We start from the raw sequence: 19,507 nt of genomic DNA on the forward strand, positions 1-19,507 counted from the left end.
AATGCTTGGAGCAGCTTTCCCTAACCGGACTCCTCCAAGATGGTCGTCTGCAATACCCAACAACCAAGCTAGTACGATTAATGACCAGGGATGATGTAGGCCAAACTATTTGGAAGGTCTAGCACTGGGGAAAGCTGGGTTAGTGTGTCAGATCAAATCTTTACTCAGAACCAAGCTTGGGTGAGGGAACCTTGGCTCTGTCATCCTTTCTCTGCTTAAAGTTTAAGAAATGGAGGAGGGAGAATCATGTAAAGCCTTGGGCTCCTTGGGGGAAAAACTTGGAAATTAAACAAGAAAATCAGTGAAGCGAAATTGCTAAATTGGATCTTATATTTGAGAAGTCAAGCAATGATGTCAGTTACATGAGGCCATAACTTTTTGTTACTTAAAACATTCAAGCACACAATTTTTTCCCAAAAGAAAACCTCAAGTTTTGCACCTGTGGCTCTGAAAAACAACGGATTGGTGCTTGTCCATTCCTAAGGCTATGCGGAAATAAAAGGACAGCAGCTTTCTGAGATGCAGTCTGTGCAGCTGCAGAACCCAACTGTTGGATGACAGAGACCAGAGGTTGCCCTTCCATGCATGGCTCATGCTCCGAACCATTCCCCCAGCTGTAGTTGAACTTCTGGGAATGCCTAACTTAGATGCATTAATTATCAGGTAAAAGTTGAGTCACTGCGATCCAACGAAGTAGGTCTTGATGCAGAGGCCTGCTTCTGTAGATCCAAATGTGTGTCGTGCTGAAGGTTGTCCTGAATTTCTTTTGTTTTTTGGAACGAAGTAGTGCTTTCATGGCAGTTGAAATCTTTCTCCCCAATCCCTTTGCGAGAGTTCTTAACTTGTCAAAAGGCCCGTCCACTGCTGTTGCTTTCCTTATCTGCTACCACTTCTAGCCCCTGCTTCCTCAAAGTGAGGAACATTAAGACAAATCATGATACTACACAGCTAGTCACTTTTGGCTCTTCAATGGCACCCTTAATGTGGAGGGCAAACAAAATTTATTTATTTAGGATATGCTTTCGTCTCTGGATGGCTTACAACAAAACCAGCTAAGAGAGGCAGCAAGAAAAGGATATGGGTACACACTGGCAAATATTCCCACTGGTTTTGAGAAAAATGAAAAAGAAGATGCTTTCCAATGCGAAGAAAAATGTGGGCGGTTTTCGCTCAGTCAAAATTAGGATGCCTGTTTGTGTCCGATTGAGCCAGCTGGAAGCATTTGAAAAATGTGAGGTTGTGCATCCCCATTCACGGGGCTGCTAGTCGCTGAGCCCTCCACATTCATGCCTGATGGTGTATTAGGATCAGCAGAGTGGGCTTATTTTAAACTGGAAGGAGTCCTGATTTTTTTATTGCTGGCATCCCTGTGGAAATTTTTATTTCCCCTCTATGTAGGAAAGTAGGACTTTACAACCAGTTCAGAATATGACAGCCTCATTTTTTTTTAAAAAACCACATTTTAGTTTATTACATCAAAGACTATTTAAAATAGGCCAAAGGAAGTAAAAACAAAACAAAACAAAAGCAACCCCCCAAACTCACTACAAATCCATAAGCAGCTGATGGATTATGAGACATTTGCAAAACTGGATGCTTTTGATTAAATCTACACTTTAAAAAAATTCTCTGAGGAGACAAGGGTAGATGACAACACTGAAACAACATTCTTAGATAGCTTGTCTAAAACAAATTAGTTAGTGATGGTGAAAAAAGTTTGCAGAATTCATTTCAGCTCAGAACCATTTGAAAGAAACTTTGCATGATGCTCATGTAGTGTGGTGTGCCATAGAAGGTGAAAATTTTTGACAAGGGTGAAGGAATTGCCTTGGATTGTGTTCCACCACACTTTTACAAGTTATTCTCCACAAAGGCATTAAAAAGCATCCAAAGGGGAGAAAAGGCCCCAAGATGTCATGAAGCCACATGACACAATCACATTTTTGGTAAAAATAGGGTAAAGCAGCATTTCCCCACCTGGCCCCCACTCCACCAGACGTTGGGAGCGCAGCTCTCATAATCTGGCTGTGAAAGAAACTGCATTCTCTTGAGAGAAACTGCGTTCTTTTTGTCTGTGCATGGGAGATACTATTAGTGCAGAGAGGAAGAACAGATCTAGACAGCAAATCTTTGCTTAAAGTATTTGTGGTTTTAAACTGCAGAGATCTGAAATGCTTATAATCAGTGTTTGCTTTCAATGCTTATACTTAATATTCCAGCACTGCAGCTTCTTTTGTCTTAATAGATCCTGAAAAGGGGGATGTTAAGACTATGATTTTTCATACAAATTTTCAGTAAGTACATGTGTAACAACACCACTAATATATTCAAAAAATCAGGGGAAATACAAGAAACACTTTAAAATACTATTCTGGAGAAAGAGGAAGAAAACAGGATTTTTGAATCTCAGTGCTGTAGTTTTAGCCCAAGTGGAAGCAAGAAACTTCCTTTCTTCGTAAAAATAAATGGCAATTTAATTCTGTGGGAAGAAACTTGTGGTTTTCACAGAAATTAGAAAAACGGTTATGTTTGGCAGGAGCTAACTTTGGAATATGGGTTCCAGATGCACTCTTTAATAATGTGGAAGAGGGAGACTAAGGTTTGGGAAACTTGCACCATAATAACCGGATTCTAAGCTTTTAGTTCCTGAGAAGAGGGAGCTTTTCTGAGATATAGTCTCTTCTTCAGCGCTCTGTAACATTTCCTTGGAAAAGGGGCATAGGGGAGAAAATAGCAAATAATAAAACAAAACTGTTTCCTTGAGCCATGATGCCCCTATTGTGGATGAAATGCAATGCAGTGAAAGCTGGGAACTGGCTTTATGCCAAATGATCACCCAGAAGTCATTGCTCATTCCTGGACATTTGTACTCATCAGCATCACACAAGGTACAAACAGTTGTTAGGTGGCTGCTAACATATAAAACAAAAACAAAAACAACAAAAAAAGGACACCAATTTCCATACAAGTCTTTCCCATGCTGCTAATAGTTTTAGCCAGAGATACATGGAAAGACACAGCTGTATATTTATTCTTTTTTTTCAGGGTCTTCTGGAGCTCCTGGATCAGTTGGTGGTTCTTCAACCATGGCACTGTTGCTTTCTGAACCAGTGTTGCTGTCACTTGTTCCTTCCTCTGCCATGCTCTCAACCCCTTCTTGTCCACTCTCTTTGTCTTCTGGTGTGGATGTCCCTTCACCGTTTTGCTGGTTTTCAATAGGTTCTTCAGGGGGAGGTTCCTCTGCCATAGAAACAGTTTATTATGTCAATTAGATACTTTTGTTGTTAACCTGAGTTCTATCGGAAAGCTTTTCAGGCTTAACAACAGCATGCAGAGAGTTTAAATAATGAATTGCATGGACAAAAGGAAAACAAAGTAAGATGGTCTTATCTTTAAAATTGTTATCAATTTTCTATCAAATTGTGGCCTAGTTAATGGAGATCTTGTGTCAACATCTGAATGGTTTCATCCCACACTACCCCTAAAGCTTAGGGGATATAATACTATTCCATACGCAAAAGTCAAGTCAAATTCAGTAATGGTATGGAAGTTACTATGGACATCTGAGGCTTAGATCAGATGTCAAAGCAGAAAATGCAGGTAACAGTTGTCACCTCCACTCACCCAAACTCCCTGAGGTAAGTTCCACCTACAATGTTTGAAAATTCCATAGCTTCCGGCCACATTTTCACACCTTTGAAATAAGTTGCGGCATCATGTAATACTCATGGGTATTTTGAAAGTTCAGAAGTTCAACTTCCAGCACAAGGGCTTAGGAAAAAGAGCTGGCTATGAATTCTTGTTGGGAAGAGGTGTGGAAGAGTTGGAGGAGCTGGTAGTGTTGGGATGAGGGAATACATGTGATGATTAATGCAATAGGGAAGACACAGCAATGAGTACACACTTTGCAAGCCTCACCCAAAGTATTTCTTTTCATATAAACACAAAATAATTCCTGCCCCTTGAATGCCCTTGATCAAAGAAAGGCGATACAACTTGAGAGGCACGTAGAATGAAAGCAATGGACAGAATTAGCAGGGGAACTAGTTTTTAATACAGTCTGGGATGGAAGAAATTACTAAATGTACTTGATCATTCCTGCCAATTTGGCAACACAGGTAATTGCCCAGTTCTCTCCTCCCTTCCTAACTCCAATTAAGCTGTGAACACATGCAGGGTGCTGGGAAGGCACAAGGGCCTTTCTGGTCCGCAGAAAATGTTAAGTGGAAAATTTGCTAACAATGTGTTTCATAGAGTCAATCTGGGTAAATGCCTGGCAGTACAAGTACATCCTGTGATTGAAAGGGCAGGGTCCCTAATTTTTCATGGCTTTTCTGGAGCCTATGCTTCAAGGATGTAGCAGACTCTGTGCGTATTTCCAATGCAGAAAGCAAGTCACTAAGCTAAGTGTGATTTTTTAATTCTGCCTTTGATTGAGAAAGTTTTTCTCCTGGATTGATGGTGGGAACTTAGAGAAAGGACATACATGGTGTTCCTAGATGAGCAACCAGCTGCTCTGGAGCAGCTCCACAGGATGAAAACAAAGACATAGATGACAAAGTGGAAAATGTTTCCCCCTTTGGGCATTTCAGCAAGAGCTCCTGCTTTGTCTGTTTGCTGGACATTTAAATCACAAAGTTATAGCTATTTAAATTTGTTGTTCCCCCTTTTGTTACCAAAGAGTTGCATTGTTTATTTATATTATATTTATATCCCACCATTTTTTTCCTTTCAAGGAACTCAAGGTGGCTTATATCCTCCTCCTCTTCTCAATCTTATCCTCACAACAACAACCCTGTGAGGTAGCTTGGGCTGAGAGTCTGTGACTGGCCCAAACTCACCCAGTGGACTAAGTGGGGCTAGAACCCAGATCTCCCGAGTCTCAGTTCTGCACTCTTAACCACTGCACCACACATGTTCTCTGGCATCATAAGGTGTATATTCTAGTTATGTTATAAGATGTAGCAAAATCCACAAAGCCCTGGTTATTAAATCAATGTCGAATTCAGTGTTCCTCACATCTGTCTTGTCAGACATTATGTCACTTTCTTTCAGTGACCTTCTGGAAAGATAGCAGTTACCCAAGTTATTTGTAAAGAATACCTTTCCAGAGGAAGACAGAAATATTTAAAACCAGTTATAAAACTCTTCTCTGGGGGGGCAAGTGAGATTAGATGCACTCATGTAAATGTAGAGATAAATTAAAGGGCTCACAAAATGACTTGAGAACTAATCTGGGAAGCCTGCTGAAACAGATACGTTTTTAACTTCCTTTTAAAGGTGGTAATTTGGAAAATCAGATGCATCTCGCCCAGCAAACCATTCCGCAGTTTAGGAGCAACCAATGAGAAAGTGTTCTGGGTAGCTGACATTAATCTGACTTCAGAAGATTATCCCCAGAGGATCTTAGCTGGCTAGGCGGAATGTATGAAAAGTACACTCTTAAAATCAGATATATCAAAAGATATTATTTGATGCAGACTTCAAATCCTTTTTCAATAATGATTAAATAAAAAATTAAGACCACATTCTCCTGCCTTCACTTCCCCACTGTAGCTTCTTCGAGAAAAGCCTAACGCTGGCTTTGCGAAAGCATGTACCTGTTTCTATGGGTGCAGTTCCCTCTTCTTTCTTCTCTTCCGCCTTGCCAGCAGCTTGCTCCTCCTCAGCGCCTATGCTGTTCTGATGGCGCTCTGCTTGCTCTGCAGCTTCTTTCTCCCTCTCCTCCTGCCGCTTTCGGGCCTGCTCCTCAGCCTGAGCAATTTCCGCAACGATTTTCTCCATATCCACCTCTACTTTCAGGCTACACAGCTAGGGGTAAAAGGAGAAAAAAAAAATCTCACTTTGGAATCCAGCACTTTTGTCCAGTTATTTTATCATCCTAATAGAGTTCACATGAGCTTAAGTGGACTCCGGGGGATAGTGGAGGACAGCAAGGCCTGGAGGAATGTTGTCCATGGGGTCACAATGGGTCAGACATGACTTGATGACTAGCAACAATAGAGTTCAAATCTCGTCTTGATCATGAATTTGCTAGGTGGCCTTCTGCCAGCCATTTTCTTAGTTTTTCTGTTATATATATTGATTCTCAATATCCAAGCCATGACTCATCCACCTACTGTAATCTTGAGCCTTACCTAAGAATTTTGTTATGCTGGATCAGACCAAGATGATCATCTGATCCAGTATTCTTTGCAAAAATCCCAGCAAACAGCAGCACTAGTTAACCCCCCTCAAACCTGACCAGAGGTGGCTCAGTGGGTCTTCTCTTACCACAGTCTCTAGCACAGGGTAAATACAAAGAAACTGCTTAATATTCAGTTCAGTGGAAATTGGCCAGTGATCCACCTTCTGCTTCTGCCTTAGTGGTTAACTGTGAGGACTATCAAAATAATGCATGTGGACCTCTTAGACCATTATAAAGTGTGGTACAGATTCAAGCTGTGCTTTCAACCTGCAGAGAGAATTTCGAAAGTGCACCATGATGGCTAGAAACTTGCTTTTTAAAACATTAAACTTCTAATGCCTTCCAATGTCTAAGCAAATCTTGAGGGCCTCACAAACATTTCTAAAGATTTGCATGTTTGTGCACATGGAAATGATCTGCAGTTCTAGTTTTTTTCTGGACCATTTCAAAGGAATTAGGCTGGATAATAACAAGGGGTGAACATACAATAATTGTTCTCATAACATGCCTCTTCTATTAGTTCAAAGATGGTCTCTCAATGTGGCATAATATTCAAACCTGTAGGCAAACCCCTTTTTTCTGAGGAATGTTTTTACTTAGAAGCAGCACATACAATAAGGAGTCCTAGATGAGCACAGTAGTAGCAATCATCATCATCTTCTTCTTTTAGTATAATCCTTTACTCAGAGGCAATTCCCACTGAGTTCAATGAGGTTACTCTCAAGTAAGTAACCCAACCTATACTTGTGTGCAAAAAGAGTATTGGTTATAGGGCGGATTTAAGATACAATCAATAAATACTTTGGCAATTATTTATAAATCAATAAATACAGACAAACATTTATTTATTTATTTAAATAGTTATAGCCTATCTTCAATCAAGGTAAGATGGCACCTGCAGAATTTCTAGGTGGTCTCCTGTCTAGGCATTGCCTAGAACCGGACCAGCACCATTTCAGCAAAGTCAGTGGGCTATGGTCCTTTGGGCTTTGCCACTGCTATATTCACCGCCTCTGACCTGTACCATTATGGCTTGCCCTTGGAGTGAAAACAATGCTTGCCCTTGGCTGAACTGTATTCAGTTCTGAACTGAACTGACAATTCATATACCACTCCAAGTCTACACACATTTCAGAGCAGTGAAGAGATTCTGGAGCAAATGGATTCATGATGGAGACTTGAGAGTACCACCACACATATGAGATAAGTACCCATGCCTACAATGACTGGGTATATACTGTGCGAAACAAGCAGTGCTATGTGACTCAGAATACAGATGACAAAACCCACCTGATTTAACTATAGTTTATGGTAAGAACAAATTTTAATATGCTTCATCAGATTTTAGAAATTTGACTTATTCATAAAAAGTGGAACTTCAGAATAATTTTCCATAAGAACATGTCCCTGCTGCATTAAGCCAGAAAAATGACTTTTTAAAATAACAGGGTTTTTAATAAAAATATATGCCACTTTTATGAGGAAGTTTTTATAATAATGTACATGAGCCAGCTTGACTTTCCCAAATTAAGTTTTCCCCATTTGACTTTCCCAAATTAAGCATTAAGTAGAATGCTTCAGCAGCCAGAGTGGAACTCCGTAAGCAGGGTTGTGAGTCCTACTTTTCCTAGTCAGGGCAAGACACATGCATGAAACTGAATTCGCTCTCCTTATTCAAGCATCTTTCCCACCAATGGAAGTGGCCTGGCCAGCACTATGGGCATGCAATTTGTCAGTTCTTCATACAGGGGTTAAAGATGTAGGCCTGGGGCAAAAGTAAATAGTCACCAATATTGTAAATAACCCTGCTGAGTCCATCTCAAACATCTGAGAAGAGAATAAGCTATCTTGCTCATTCCACAACTAATATATTCCTGAGAGCTGTGCTCTACGCCACAAGCTGAGGTGGGCCTAGATGTCACTGAAGTGATAACCTGTGTCTGGGCCACAGACAAAAGACAGAGACTCAGGTGATGGAATCCTTCTTGATAAGTGAAAAAGCGGTTCCTGCATATAGCAAAGGCACCTGTCAGGAAGAACGCTAATCCGAAATGGTTTTCTTGATATAAGAGTTTCCATTAAGAGGTGTATTCAGTCATTTGAGTCTGCTAACCAACCTGCAGTCTGACATGGTATGATCCACACAGAGGTTTATAACCTCAGTGAGAATTTAAGACCTTAGAAGAAAGCGCTGCAAACTCTTTGGCCTCCATGTATTTTACCTTGGAACTAGCACTGCTTGAGCTGGCTGCTGTTCTTACTGTTCTCTCCCAGTCTACATAGTGGGAGACAAAATGTTGACAAAGGGTATCAAAATTCCTTCTTCAAAGGAAATTAATTCTAGATTGGCCGTGGGCTTGCCCACTATTTATAGATAAAAGAGACCACTGGCCTCGAGGCTCTCTAGTAGAAAGCGTAAAAATGCAATGGCAGCAGGCCATTGCTTCACTTCTCCCTGACCTCAGCTCTGAAGAATCAAGGATCAGGCCCAACACACACATCCTCTTTCTGCCTGGACTGCACATGGAGGCACAAGTGGAACAACTCTGGAGAACCATACCCTCTTCAACTCGTTGTTGAAGGATTCTGTACTCTCCAAGAATTTCCTCTTCTTGTCCTGGTGGCGCTCTTCTATCTGTAGGAGTTCAGCTTCTAGTTTCCGCTGTATGTGGGGAGAAATTACAACACACAGTGAATACAAGGTTGTAACAAACACATTAGTGCAAAGTATATACTGCTTTATTTGAGGGAATAATTTTGGGATGTGTGCCATTTGCCTGTACTCTGTATTTTGTGAAGAGAACATTTAGCCACATACTAGGTAAAATGATATATGTAGAAAAAATACTCTCTGGCATTTTCAAGCTAATGAGAAACTGCTGAGCCTCTGACATAAGTGGTTCCCAGATTCATTTATTATTTCACTTGTTACAGAGCAGAGATTGTACAGGAATATTTGAAGAGTTACTTCACACCTCTTATTAAATTAGTTCTCCCAACGGATACCATCTGAAGCACTGAATAGTGGACCTTGCCCCTCTGAAAGTATGTGTGAGAGAGGTAAGTTCTGTGGGCAAACGGAGATATATGCTTAGCATGTGTGCATCATGTGGCTTGGAGGATATCCCAGAATGCTTAATTCAAACACACTCGAGATTATAGCAAGATTTTTTCCCCCACCTTCAAGAACTTGTAGCTCAGGGGAATAAAAGTGTGCATACATCTGTTAAGAGCTAGAATAAACAGCACAATAATCTTCTCTTATAATAAAGGGATAAGGGGAAGCAATATATAAAACCATAATTGAAAGTCATTCCATCCCAAGGGTTTTCTAATTTGCAGACTTTGTGTTCCACACCACCACATCCAGCATTTTCTCCTCCTGCGCCTAGGTTTTGGTTAATAACCAGCCCAAAGAAGAGTTGTGACAATTTAACTGGCCGTAAGAATCCTCCTGTGATTTTCAGATTCTTCCCTCATGGCTCAAACAGAATTATATGTGCTTTTTGAAGCTTCTAGTAATTTGGCAGCTTCTGGCTTTGGTAGATGGCACTTTAGCATGATATTTTGACTCACAATTTACGACATTCCAAGGGCTTAGGGAAAGTACCTATGTCTTAATTATTCTACTCTACAAGAGGATACAAGAGTCCTTCTGGAGATAACCAAAGGTACATCTAGTTCAGGATCCTGTTTCCAACAAATGTCTGGTCACTACAAGCCAGTTTGGGCAGTGGGGGCAGGGGGTGGTCTTACACCACTTTCAGTATGCCTAGTATCGCTGTTCATTTCAAACAGGTTTCAACCCAGTTTTAAACTGTTGTACCTTTTACAACCTCTTTTCTGGGAGAAGAGGCTAGAGCTCTCTTACAAAAGAATTTTCACCATGCTTCCAAAGCTACAGATGCAGAAGCAAATGGTGGTGCATTGATTTGAAATGGTAAATGGTGACCTATCTAATGGTTCTGGACCTGCCATAACACAATATGGGTGGCTTGTATCAGGCAGAAACTGACCCAGTGTAGGCACAGGATCTCACTCATATACAAACCCTTTCCAAGGACAATTTACATTTATTAATAGTGTTCAGATACCCAAACATTACCTGGTGAACCATTAAGGACTGAACCTGACGCTTGAGAACTTGCATCCTTGCTGTGGTGACCACTGAGCGAACATCAGGAACCACACTTTCACTCAGGATTTCACTAATCAAGCGGTGGTTCCTCTGAAAACGGGCGGTAGCAGTGTGTTTCATAGAAAATCCATCATCATAATCTGTAACAAAGACATTTGCAGTAATGAATGTAAAAGATGTAAGTGCAGCTTTTGCATTCTGTGACCACTGCTTAGATCTACAGGTAATACTGGTCACATAACCTCAAATTCTACACCATTCTGCTGATCCCACATTCTTTTCTGAAAACCTGAAGCTAAGAAGCAGAATTAGGTAAGAACACACCACCCAAAGAAAACTTAAAATACATACCCACATATAAATAACTCCATGGCTGCTGCAGTGTGTTTGCTCTATCCTTAAAACAGTCTTTCAGGGTAGGGAAGTAAGGATTCCATATTACACGGGAAGGAACAAAAAGGCGGATCTGAGATTTGGGCTGGCTTGTGCTTTCACTATTATGTTACACCAACTCACAAATCCAAAACTTCCTATTCTAAGTATCACTAAGTACAAGTGCTTTCTCTTATACAGACATTGTGGATGATGTGCAATTACACTGCATTCCAAGACATATTTACTCAAAAGCCATTTCTGCTGGACTCAGTGGGGCTTACTCTTAGTGTATGTTTGCAACCTCGCAAAAATGAAGGGGACAACCATGAAGGTCTAGCCCAGCCTCATAAATAAGCCTACAAAAGTGATTAGCTTATACAACCTTTTGCTAGCCTGCTGAGAGCTAGCAGAGGAGGTGCAGAGAATGCCTCCTCCCTCCACAACGGCCTCCTGCGTTTTTATGCTGTCTGCAGAAGCCGGGGCTTCCTTATGTGGCAGCCGACCTAGCTTATATGCTGTGTGCAAAGATAGGATGGAGTGCTCCAGTCTCGTTCCACCAGCCAACTTGCTTCTCTGCTTACCATTCCTTGACACCTGTGGCTACTAGGTACCTGCTTGGATACCAGCTGGTCTAGAGCTTTCTTAACTGAATCTTCTTGCTTTGCACATGCAAAAGAAGAACAAATCCCTTGACAAACATTCATCTGCCACTGCTGAAGGAGACCTGCAAGGTCACTGGGTTTTTTTTCTTCTCAACAGAAACCTAGCAAGGCCTTGCCTTTTTCTTTGCCACCTTTGTCACCCCACAAAAATAGCCAGTTAAGCTGGATTGCACACTCACTCCCACCCACCCCCACCGCTGTCCGAACCACAAATGAAAGAATGCCACCGATAATCAAGTACTGAAGGCACACCTCCAAATTAATTCTTGAAATGGGGGAGGATAAATGTCAAGTACAGGTTTGGCCTCATAGCTAAATAAAACTTTATTTTTACATAGGTTTCATGTAGGAACTACCCTAAATTTCTAGGCCCATCCCTTCCACTCAATGAATCCTTAGTAAGAGAGTTTGAACTTTGGACCATATGCTGGCCCTACAGACAAATGAGCGTATGCCTATTTCTGATCCGCTCTGATTACTCTCCGAGAGCTGGGAAGCTTATGTATAAGCTTACTTGTTGAACGGCCTGAAAGCCCTTCCGATTAATTCCATGTGTGTACAAGCTTGCTATGCTTTACTCACCACAAGAGAAAGACCTTCTGCACATATTCAGGGGTTCTCTTTTATACTGTTTCCATGCTGCGAGGGCTGAACCTTGACAACCAAATTTCCTAGCCCAAAATCCCCATCGGAAATATTATGCACACTTCCACAAAACACTGTGGTGGGAATACTGAGACTATTCCCTGCAACTAAGGAGTCACTTTTGATAGACAGAATGACTGGATTCCACACAGCAACCTGCAGAGAACAGTGCAATCGCTACAGTAAAAAGGCCATGGTTTGGAAAGGCTTCAAGGGAAGGGGATATGGTCCATTTATGGGAGATACCAAATGCTCTGTGGGCCAGAAGTCAGCAGCTTGGTAGTTTTTGATATTACAAGTTCTGTCAAACTGGAGATTGTATGAAGAGGAGAGAGCAGCTCCTTATGGGGAGAAATGAAGAGGCTCAATTTCCTATTCCAATCCTCCTATTCAGGCTGGGGAGAAGTGTTAAAAAGGTGTTCTCTTGTAAGTGTGGGAAAGAGATGCTTCCCCTGATCATATGGTTCTACCTCTAGTCTCTGCTCAGTCATTCCGCTGAAGAACATACTGCAATTATCCCAAGACAAATACATGCAATATTATTTCAGGCTGATGTGCTACAAACAACCATGCTCCCAATGTGGAGGGCTGCACACTCTTTGAATTCATGCTTACTGGATTGCATTCAGTAACTGGGGAACTGTATTGAGTGCAGAGGTATTTATTTTGGCTACAATGAGCACAGCACGCAGAGACAAAAAGTGACAGCCCAGAAAACTCTTGGCAGGTAGAAAAGGGAGCTTGCAAATCCAGAGCAGTTTGCATGAACAGATCAGGACACAGAGTGCTTGAGCAAAAAGCAGCTTGCCTCTGAGGGTGGCTTGCTGCCTGTCCTAAGGGAGGAGGGAGAATCTGCTAGCAAGTCTTTCTACTCCAGGATGAGCAAAGACTTCTCAATTCCATAAGATGGAATCAGGGCAGGGCAGAGGAATTTATGAATTTTTTTGCTTATCTCACTGTACCTCACACAGTGAAAACAGCTGCTCTGCTAGGAAACAGGTCTCATGGGTGTGTGAGCACGGCAAAATAGCACATATGCTTTCCTAACTGAATATTTTCACCCTCAGGTTTCAGCGTAGTTACAACAAACAAAACTGACTTAAAGAAAAAAGAAAGGAGTGATCACATTGCAAGACTAATACCACACAGCAGGCAAGAGAGGCCAAGGGGTATTCATGTCCTTCGGGCTGAAATAAAAACAATTTGCATTATTTCCCTCTCAAGTAGATGTTGGTGCCGACAACATATTTTTTTTTCAACTTTTTTTTTCAAAGATCTTGCTGTTTTCATGATATATTCTTTATTATATTCTTGCTCAACCTCTGAAAAAGACTCATAAAATTTGCTTAGCTGTAGTGAAATGTTGCTGATTCTGCTTGTACGTCCTAGTATCACATGAAACTGCGTAACAAATCTGACCAGCAAATACTGCTCTCACCTCAATCAATCTAACAAGTGGGCACAAAGAGCATGTCTGCTCTACAGAAGGTGCCAATTGGAAAAGGATGTTCAAAGGATCCGGGCTACTAAGAAAGAGGGCAATTTTTTTCAGGACACAGCATAATACCCTCGATTCCTGGTGCAGGGACTAGAAGCAACATTCAAATTCTTAGATGTCATTTTTAGGCACCTAAAAAATTCCAGGTGCCTGGTTGCACAAGTACTGGCAAGAGATTTTGAGTTAGTTGATAGATGAAATACTTAAAGGTTTTTATATCATCATGCATGTTCATCAATTACATCAGATGAAAAATGGAACTTCCTATCATTGCTTGAAATATGCTTAATATACTAGAAAAACAGTGACATGTGTTTGTGCAATCTGACTCTATTCATTTTGAAGACTCAAAATTTTAATTACAGAATATACACTGATGTTCCAGGCAGCGTATATGAGGAGACCTGCAGACAGTTCACCGCCAAGCAGCTTGAGTTAGAGGACAAGCGACTACTTTGCTACAAAGAACTATCCTGTGAGTTCCACTGTCAAATACCCACTGCCACTCCGCCACCAGCCACCTTGCCATTGGCAGAAAGCACCATGTCGCACTCTCTCGCTTACCATCTGGGTCTTCTGCGGGCTGGATGCTCATATAAGGTTCACCTTTCTCCATTCGGGATTGCCTTTGTCGGCTTTCCTCCTCCAGCGCGGCTTCAGCCCGGCTTTTTGCATTGATGTAGGCAAGGTAAGCAGGAGAGTTATGGTAGGCCTTCATCGACTCGTTGTATTCTATCTATAATTTGATAAATACAGGGGATTTTTTTTTAACTGTGATCAAGACCATCTCCTATGCCCTTGGGAAATTCTTCTGACTAAAAGATTCTTGCAGTAAACAAGGAAAATTTCACATGAAGCAAGGATTGGACATTGCAGGGCAGCTTACTGAGATTCAATTTCTCTTCTGCAAGGGTCTCACAACCAAAGGCAGGGTAGGGTTGCATCTAAACCCAACCCTTTCCGAGTGCTTCCATATATAATGAACAGCAAAGGGAATACAGGGAAATGTGATGCTGAAAGGAACTGGAAGAGGGGAGTCTCTGCAACTGTGCTTTATTTCCACGTGTCTTTATATTTAGAGTTGGGGACAGAGAGGGAGGGCACGCAACCTTGACTCAGGTTTAACTGCACGATTTTTGTGTGTGGGGACTCTTTCTCAAGCCATCCACGGTATCATGATTCTATCATACTCTCCTTAAAAACTCCTGGGAGATCTGGCCTTGCACAGCAAAGTGTTGATTCAGTTTCTTTCCTCAATAATGTTCTCGTATGTGAGCCCGTTTTATCATCACCTCCTGCAGAACCAGTCTTTTAATTTTTTTTTTATTTTAGCTTTGTGTGTGTGTGACAGAGAAAGACTTCCAGCGCCATTTGGGAGTGAGAGAGGGAGATTTCTTCTTTGTACCTTTTCTGCTTCATATTCATTTAAGTATTCTTGCTTCTCTTCATCAGTGAGGTCTCGCCACATCCCTCCAATGATTTTTCCAATTTCCCATAACTTCAAGTCAGGGTTAGACGCCTTCACTTGGTCCCAGACCTTAATAAAAACATCTGTAGTAAAGCTCCAGCTAACTACTTATAAAATTAAAACACATCTTTGTTAATATCACCAGCATGACTATGGTCCTTTCAGAGAACTATCACCACAAAGCAAGGCAACATTAAGATAGTTATTTTGGCTATGCTATGTCCACTGTTCGATTATTTCTCTGGGAAAACAGAGGTACAATGGTTTATCCACTGCCTGGTTTTATTCTCAGCCGCACAGCATCCTTTTCACAGCATCCTTTCCCTTAAATTCTGCCATGTGTCTTCTCTTTTCTCTTAAGAGAGGCTGCTGGATGAAATAAACGTTTTTTAGAACCAGAGACAAAAAAGCAGATAACACAGTCCTCCTCCTGGCTCAGTCACTCCTTGACACTGGACTGGATCACGCGCTGTCCAGAAGACTTAGGCTCTCATTTTATCAGGAAAAAGTCACTGATTTCTTTTTAAAAAGGGGAAAAAGACGTGTGAAACTATACCCACAATCCCTCTCCCTAAAGTAAAAGGGGAAGAGGACTTAAAAAAAAAAACTTTAAAAAAAGCAAAGTAGATTCTACTGTCACTATTGCAAAGTCCATCTATGGAGCTGCACAAATGCTGCTTTGCCTCTTTAAGTGGGTACTTTTAACACAGAAAATTCTGTCAATAAGTCACCAGATGCATCCTTGTTAGCAGATGAAGTGGTAGTAAGTTTAAATATTTTCTAAATATTCAATTAAAAAGTCTTCATTTCTCCCCCGACAGTATGGTGACCATATTTCATTTTGTGGCGAAACTTATTTTTCCCCTCCACTTGGGTAGTTCACTATAGCCTTCACTGTGGAAGGAGAAGATACCTGCATTCTTAAGTTTTCCCTTAAGGAAAAAAAATAAGCAAAGCACTTAGGTTGGATTTTGAATTCAAGCACTCTTTAGAACAACTATGAAATGGGTTCAGCATAAGCCAGATGTGAAGCACCGCTTAGTGAAATTTTGTACCCACCTTCCTGCTGTACCTCATGTAGGGCATAAGTGGCTTATCTGGAGGCTTTGGGGGCTTGGGGATTGTAATACCCGATGATGCCTAGAGAAGAACCAAATAATATCCACTGGTTATCTTATCTCAAACATCTGAGAAATTTAGAGCACAAGTTTGCAAAGAGACATATACAGGTAAGTAAGACTCAAGTGCAGGTAACATTACTAGCTCTCATGAGAACAGAGTATGTTCTCCAACATTTGTTCAGAGACAGGAGTAATGCAACAGTACCTGGACTTGTAGCTTTCATTAATTTGTCAAGGCAAGGTATTTTGCACAAAACCCAGCAGTTATCTCAACAGTACATGTAGCATCTTGAACATCAGCTTCAAATATCCATTCTCTCTTTCTAATGAGAGCAGCTGTTATGTTTCCTGCACTAACTGAGGCTTCATTCACACCTGCCTTTTAACTCCTGCTTAAACCACAGCAGTAACATCAGTCCCAACAACATCACTTCTGTGGCAGCCAATGCACAGCATCTTGTGGATTTAGCTCCCAATTTCCAATGAATTTCAATCCCAGTTTGGCTGGATCAGAGGCTAATGTGTCTGACAAGGACTGCCTAGGCAATTCCTCTTGCTCTCCCAAGAAGGAAAGTAATAGTTCTGAATCATACTCTTGTGTGTTGCTCCATTTACAATAATTCCTTGAGAGTAGCTGTGATGTATTTCAATGATAGGCACATGGCTTTCCCCTGACCTCTCACTGGGGAAACTCAAGTAGTAGAGCATGGACACATTCTGCAAAAAGTTCAGTGGCAAACTAGCAGTAAATGTCAGGTGTAAATGCAACCTCAGTGCTAAAGAAAAGTGATAGTAACTTTAGGAAGAGGAAAGAGAACAGAACTGAAGTGGTATGGATTTTCTTTCATTCAAGGCCTTCTTAAGTTACACTTATTCCATAAAGACAGACTAAGGTGGGAAGAATCCCAGAATATTTATTGGAACAAGATCTCTGCAAGGCTTGCTCCCTGAACCTGTATATCATATGAGTCCGAATTGTACTGTCCGAGTCCAAATTAGATTGTGAGTTCCTGGAGGGACCTTTGTCTTCCTTAAAGGTTTGTACAAACGCGAAGCACCTTGCCTGCACTCAATAAGAAAGAAAAAGAAAGACACTAAAACAAATATGTGTTATTGACTGGCAGCTGCGCAGTCCCTTTCTCTCTACAAAAAAACCTGGTTTCAAAACACAGCATTTGAATAAATATTCTCCTTTGAGAGATGTGCTGACACTTTATCTGAAATATTTCTAGATTTAGCATTTTCTGTTAAAGCATTGCTGATTTCAGTGGAACTAGCCTAGACTTCCATGTATGTTCTGAAATCAGTGTAATTTCCAAGTAGTGGCTATGATCAACCTTGTGTACACGCATGGGGATTTAGTGCCAACTGTGAGAAACTGACCCCTTGGGAGTACAAAGACCACTCTCCCAAGCTGCTGCTGCTGACAGTGAGAGCGCTTTACTGTGAACAAAGGAATTATCTCACTATATTGTGGTCCTCAACATGTGGTTTCTGACAATAGCAGAAGCTCTGATGTGCAGACAAAACAAAATCTACAAGGTGTTCACATTCAGGAAACAGATCCATGTGTGTATTTCTTCACTTATGGGAAGTGCCTTTTTCCACATACGTTGATGGAACAGCCTTCATGAGCAAAATTCTACTGGCACATTGGAGCACATTTCTTAACACTGTAGTCCCATTCCAGAACAAGGCATACAGACACAGCTTTGAATGGATCTCAGCTTTAGAACATGGTAATTCTCATGGACTGTAATGGGACAATTCCCTAGTTAGAGGTAAAGCATGTATGGTAAGAATGGTTTGCAAAATCAGGAGTCTTGCATTCTAGGAGCATTGGTAATAGATTTTTTTTTAAAGGGAGAAAAAGTTTTCTCCTTGCCATATTTATGAAATGTTATGAACCAATCAATGCATACATCACTTCCATTGAAATATTAAAACATGTTTATGAGGTGTATGCATCAGCAAATGTATACAAATATACACACACAAAGATGGATCTGGAAACATTCAGTGAATCAGTTTAATGCTTATAAATTAATAGGAATTTTTAAAAGATAAACCACACATATTGAAGTATACATGGCAGAGAAAGCTGTAAACACTCATGACATATATACAATGAAAATCTGAGAAACAAACCACCCCCATTTCAGCCTGAATTTGAGTTCAAATTTTTAAAATATTTGGAGATTAATGATTAAGGGAAAATACATCCTGGTTTGACGTTTACAACACAATCCTAGGCACATGTCTATTCAAAAGTAGCCCCACTGACTTCAATGGAACTTACTCCCAGATAAATATATATAGGATTGTGGTCAATGTTCCTGCATGAAAGCTAACCCCTCACCACTGTAGTTTGGTTTCTGTATATCTTGGTTATTTATTTGCAGTTCTCTTTATATTTCCCTACTTTATTTCTTTTGACTTGGCTGTAAAAAAAGAGAAAAGGCTCCCTTCAAAGTTATCAAGTGAGTGCACAATCCTATGCATGTTTAGATCAGAAAAGGTCCTACAACTCCAAGAATTCCTCAGCTGGCCATACTGGAAGATAACAGTTGTAAGACTTTTCCTAGGCTTAGGAGTGTACCCTTAATGTGTGTGAGGGAACCCTGAGGAAAAGGGGTTTAAGTTGCATGTAAGCCATGAATTTACTGGATGGCATTAGGCTGAACAATTATTCTAGCAGTCAATTTATTAAAAGTAGGATACCAGAACTCAAGTCCAATCTTTAGTCACAGGAAAGTGGTAACTGGCTACACTTTTTAAAGGAGTAGACCAGGTTTAGAGGTGCTGAAGAGATGACTTCTGGGTATTTGATGAAAAATTAGGTTTCAGAGCCACTGCTGCTCAAATAAAGCATGGAAATAATATATGTTATGGCACCAATATTGCACCTATATATGCCATAGCTGCCATGAAGAATCAGGCTTAACTCCAACCAAGGTGGCAAAACTGCTGGGCTAAATCACAGCAGACTGCAGTGGAAGCTTAAATGATTCTCCCTTAGTGGCAAAGGAATTTACTACCCATAGAAAATGAGTACGTGAGGGAAAAGGCGAGGGTAAAACCCTTCTTTCTGGCAGGTTTACATTTCACGTGCAAGGAAGTATTTCAGATGGCAGGTCACTTCAGCTCCCTACCTACAGGCCATGGTGGTACAGACCAGACACAATTACCTCTTCTGGGAGAACTAGAATTAAAAAATAGGATGAAAAAGGTGGCAACTTCCTTAGATTCTATTGCAAGCTCATGATCAAGGACAAGTGGGAATGAAAGTTCCATGCTGGTAGGGAAACAGGCCAGCTTACAATTCACCATGTATTTTCCTTCCTCAAAGGTTATCAGGCTAGTGGGTCAGCTATCAGGAGATTATTAAGTGAGTACTGAACACTTAAGGGGCA

General features: G+C 40.9%; 1 protein-coding gene across 3 annotated transcripts in view; it reads right to left on the bottom strand.

Annotated features, from left to right (window-relative positions):
* Nucleotides 1-312: 312 nt before the first annotated feature.
* The window catches only part of SMARCE1 (SWI/SNF related, matrix associated, actin dependent regulator of chromatin, subfamily e, member 1), a 32,678-nt gene continuing 13,483 nt past the window's right edge, over nucleotides 313-19,507 (bottom strand). For all 3 annotated transcript variants that reach the window (XM_044446954.1, XM_044446955.1, XM_044446953.1), the window contains 7 exons: nucleotides 16,033-16,113; nucleotides 14,911-15,042; nucleotides 14,070-14,241; nucleotides 10,293-10,465; nucleotides 8,748-8,849; nucleotides 5,601-5,811; nucleotides 313-3,240 (listed from right to left, as the gene is read on the bottom strand). In XM_044446954.1, the coding sequence (XP_044302889.1) occupies nucleotides 3,029-3,240; nucleotides 5,601-5,811; nucleotides 8,748-8,849; nucleotides 10,293-10,465; nucleotides 14,070-14,241; nucleotides 14,911-15,042; nucleotides 16,033-16,113 (1,083 nt within the window). In that variant the 3' untranslated portion in view covers nucleotides 313-3,028. The remainder of the gene's footprint in view (nucleotides 3,241-5,600; nucleotides 5,812-8,747; nucleotides 8,850-10,292; nucleotides 10,466-14,069; nucleotides 14,242-14,910; nucleotides 15,043-16,032; nucleotides 16,114-19,507) is intronic.

The sequence above is a fragment of the Varanus komodoensis genome, unplaced genomic scaffold, assembly GCF_004798865.1.
Source record: "Varanus komodoensis strain SLA01 unplaced genomic scaffold, ASM479886v1 scaffold50, whole genome shotgun sequence".
Lineage (NCBI taxonomy): Eukaryota > Metazoa > Chordata > Lepidosauria > Squamata > Varanidae > Varanus > Varanus komodoensis.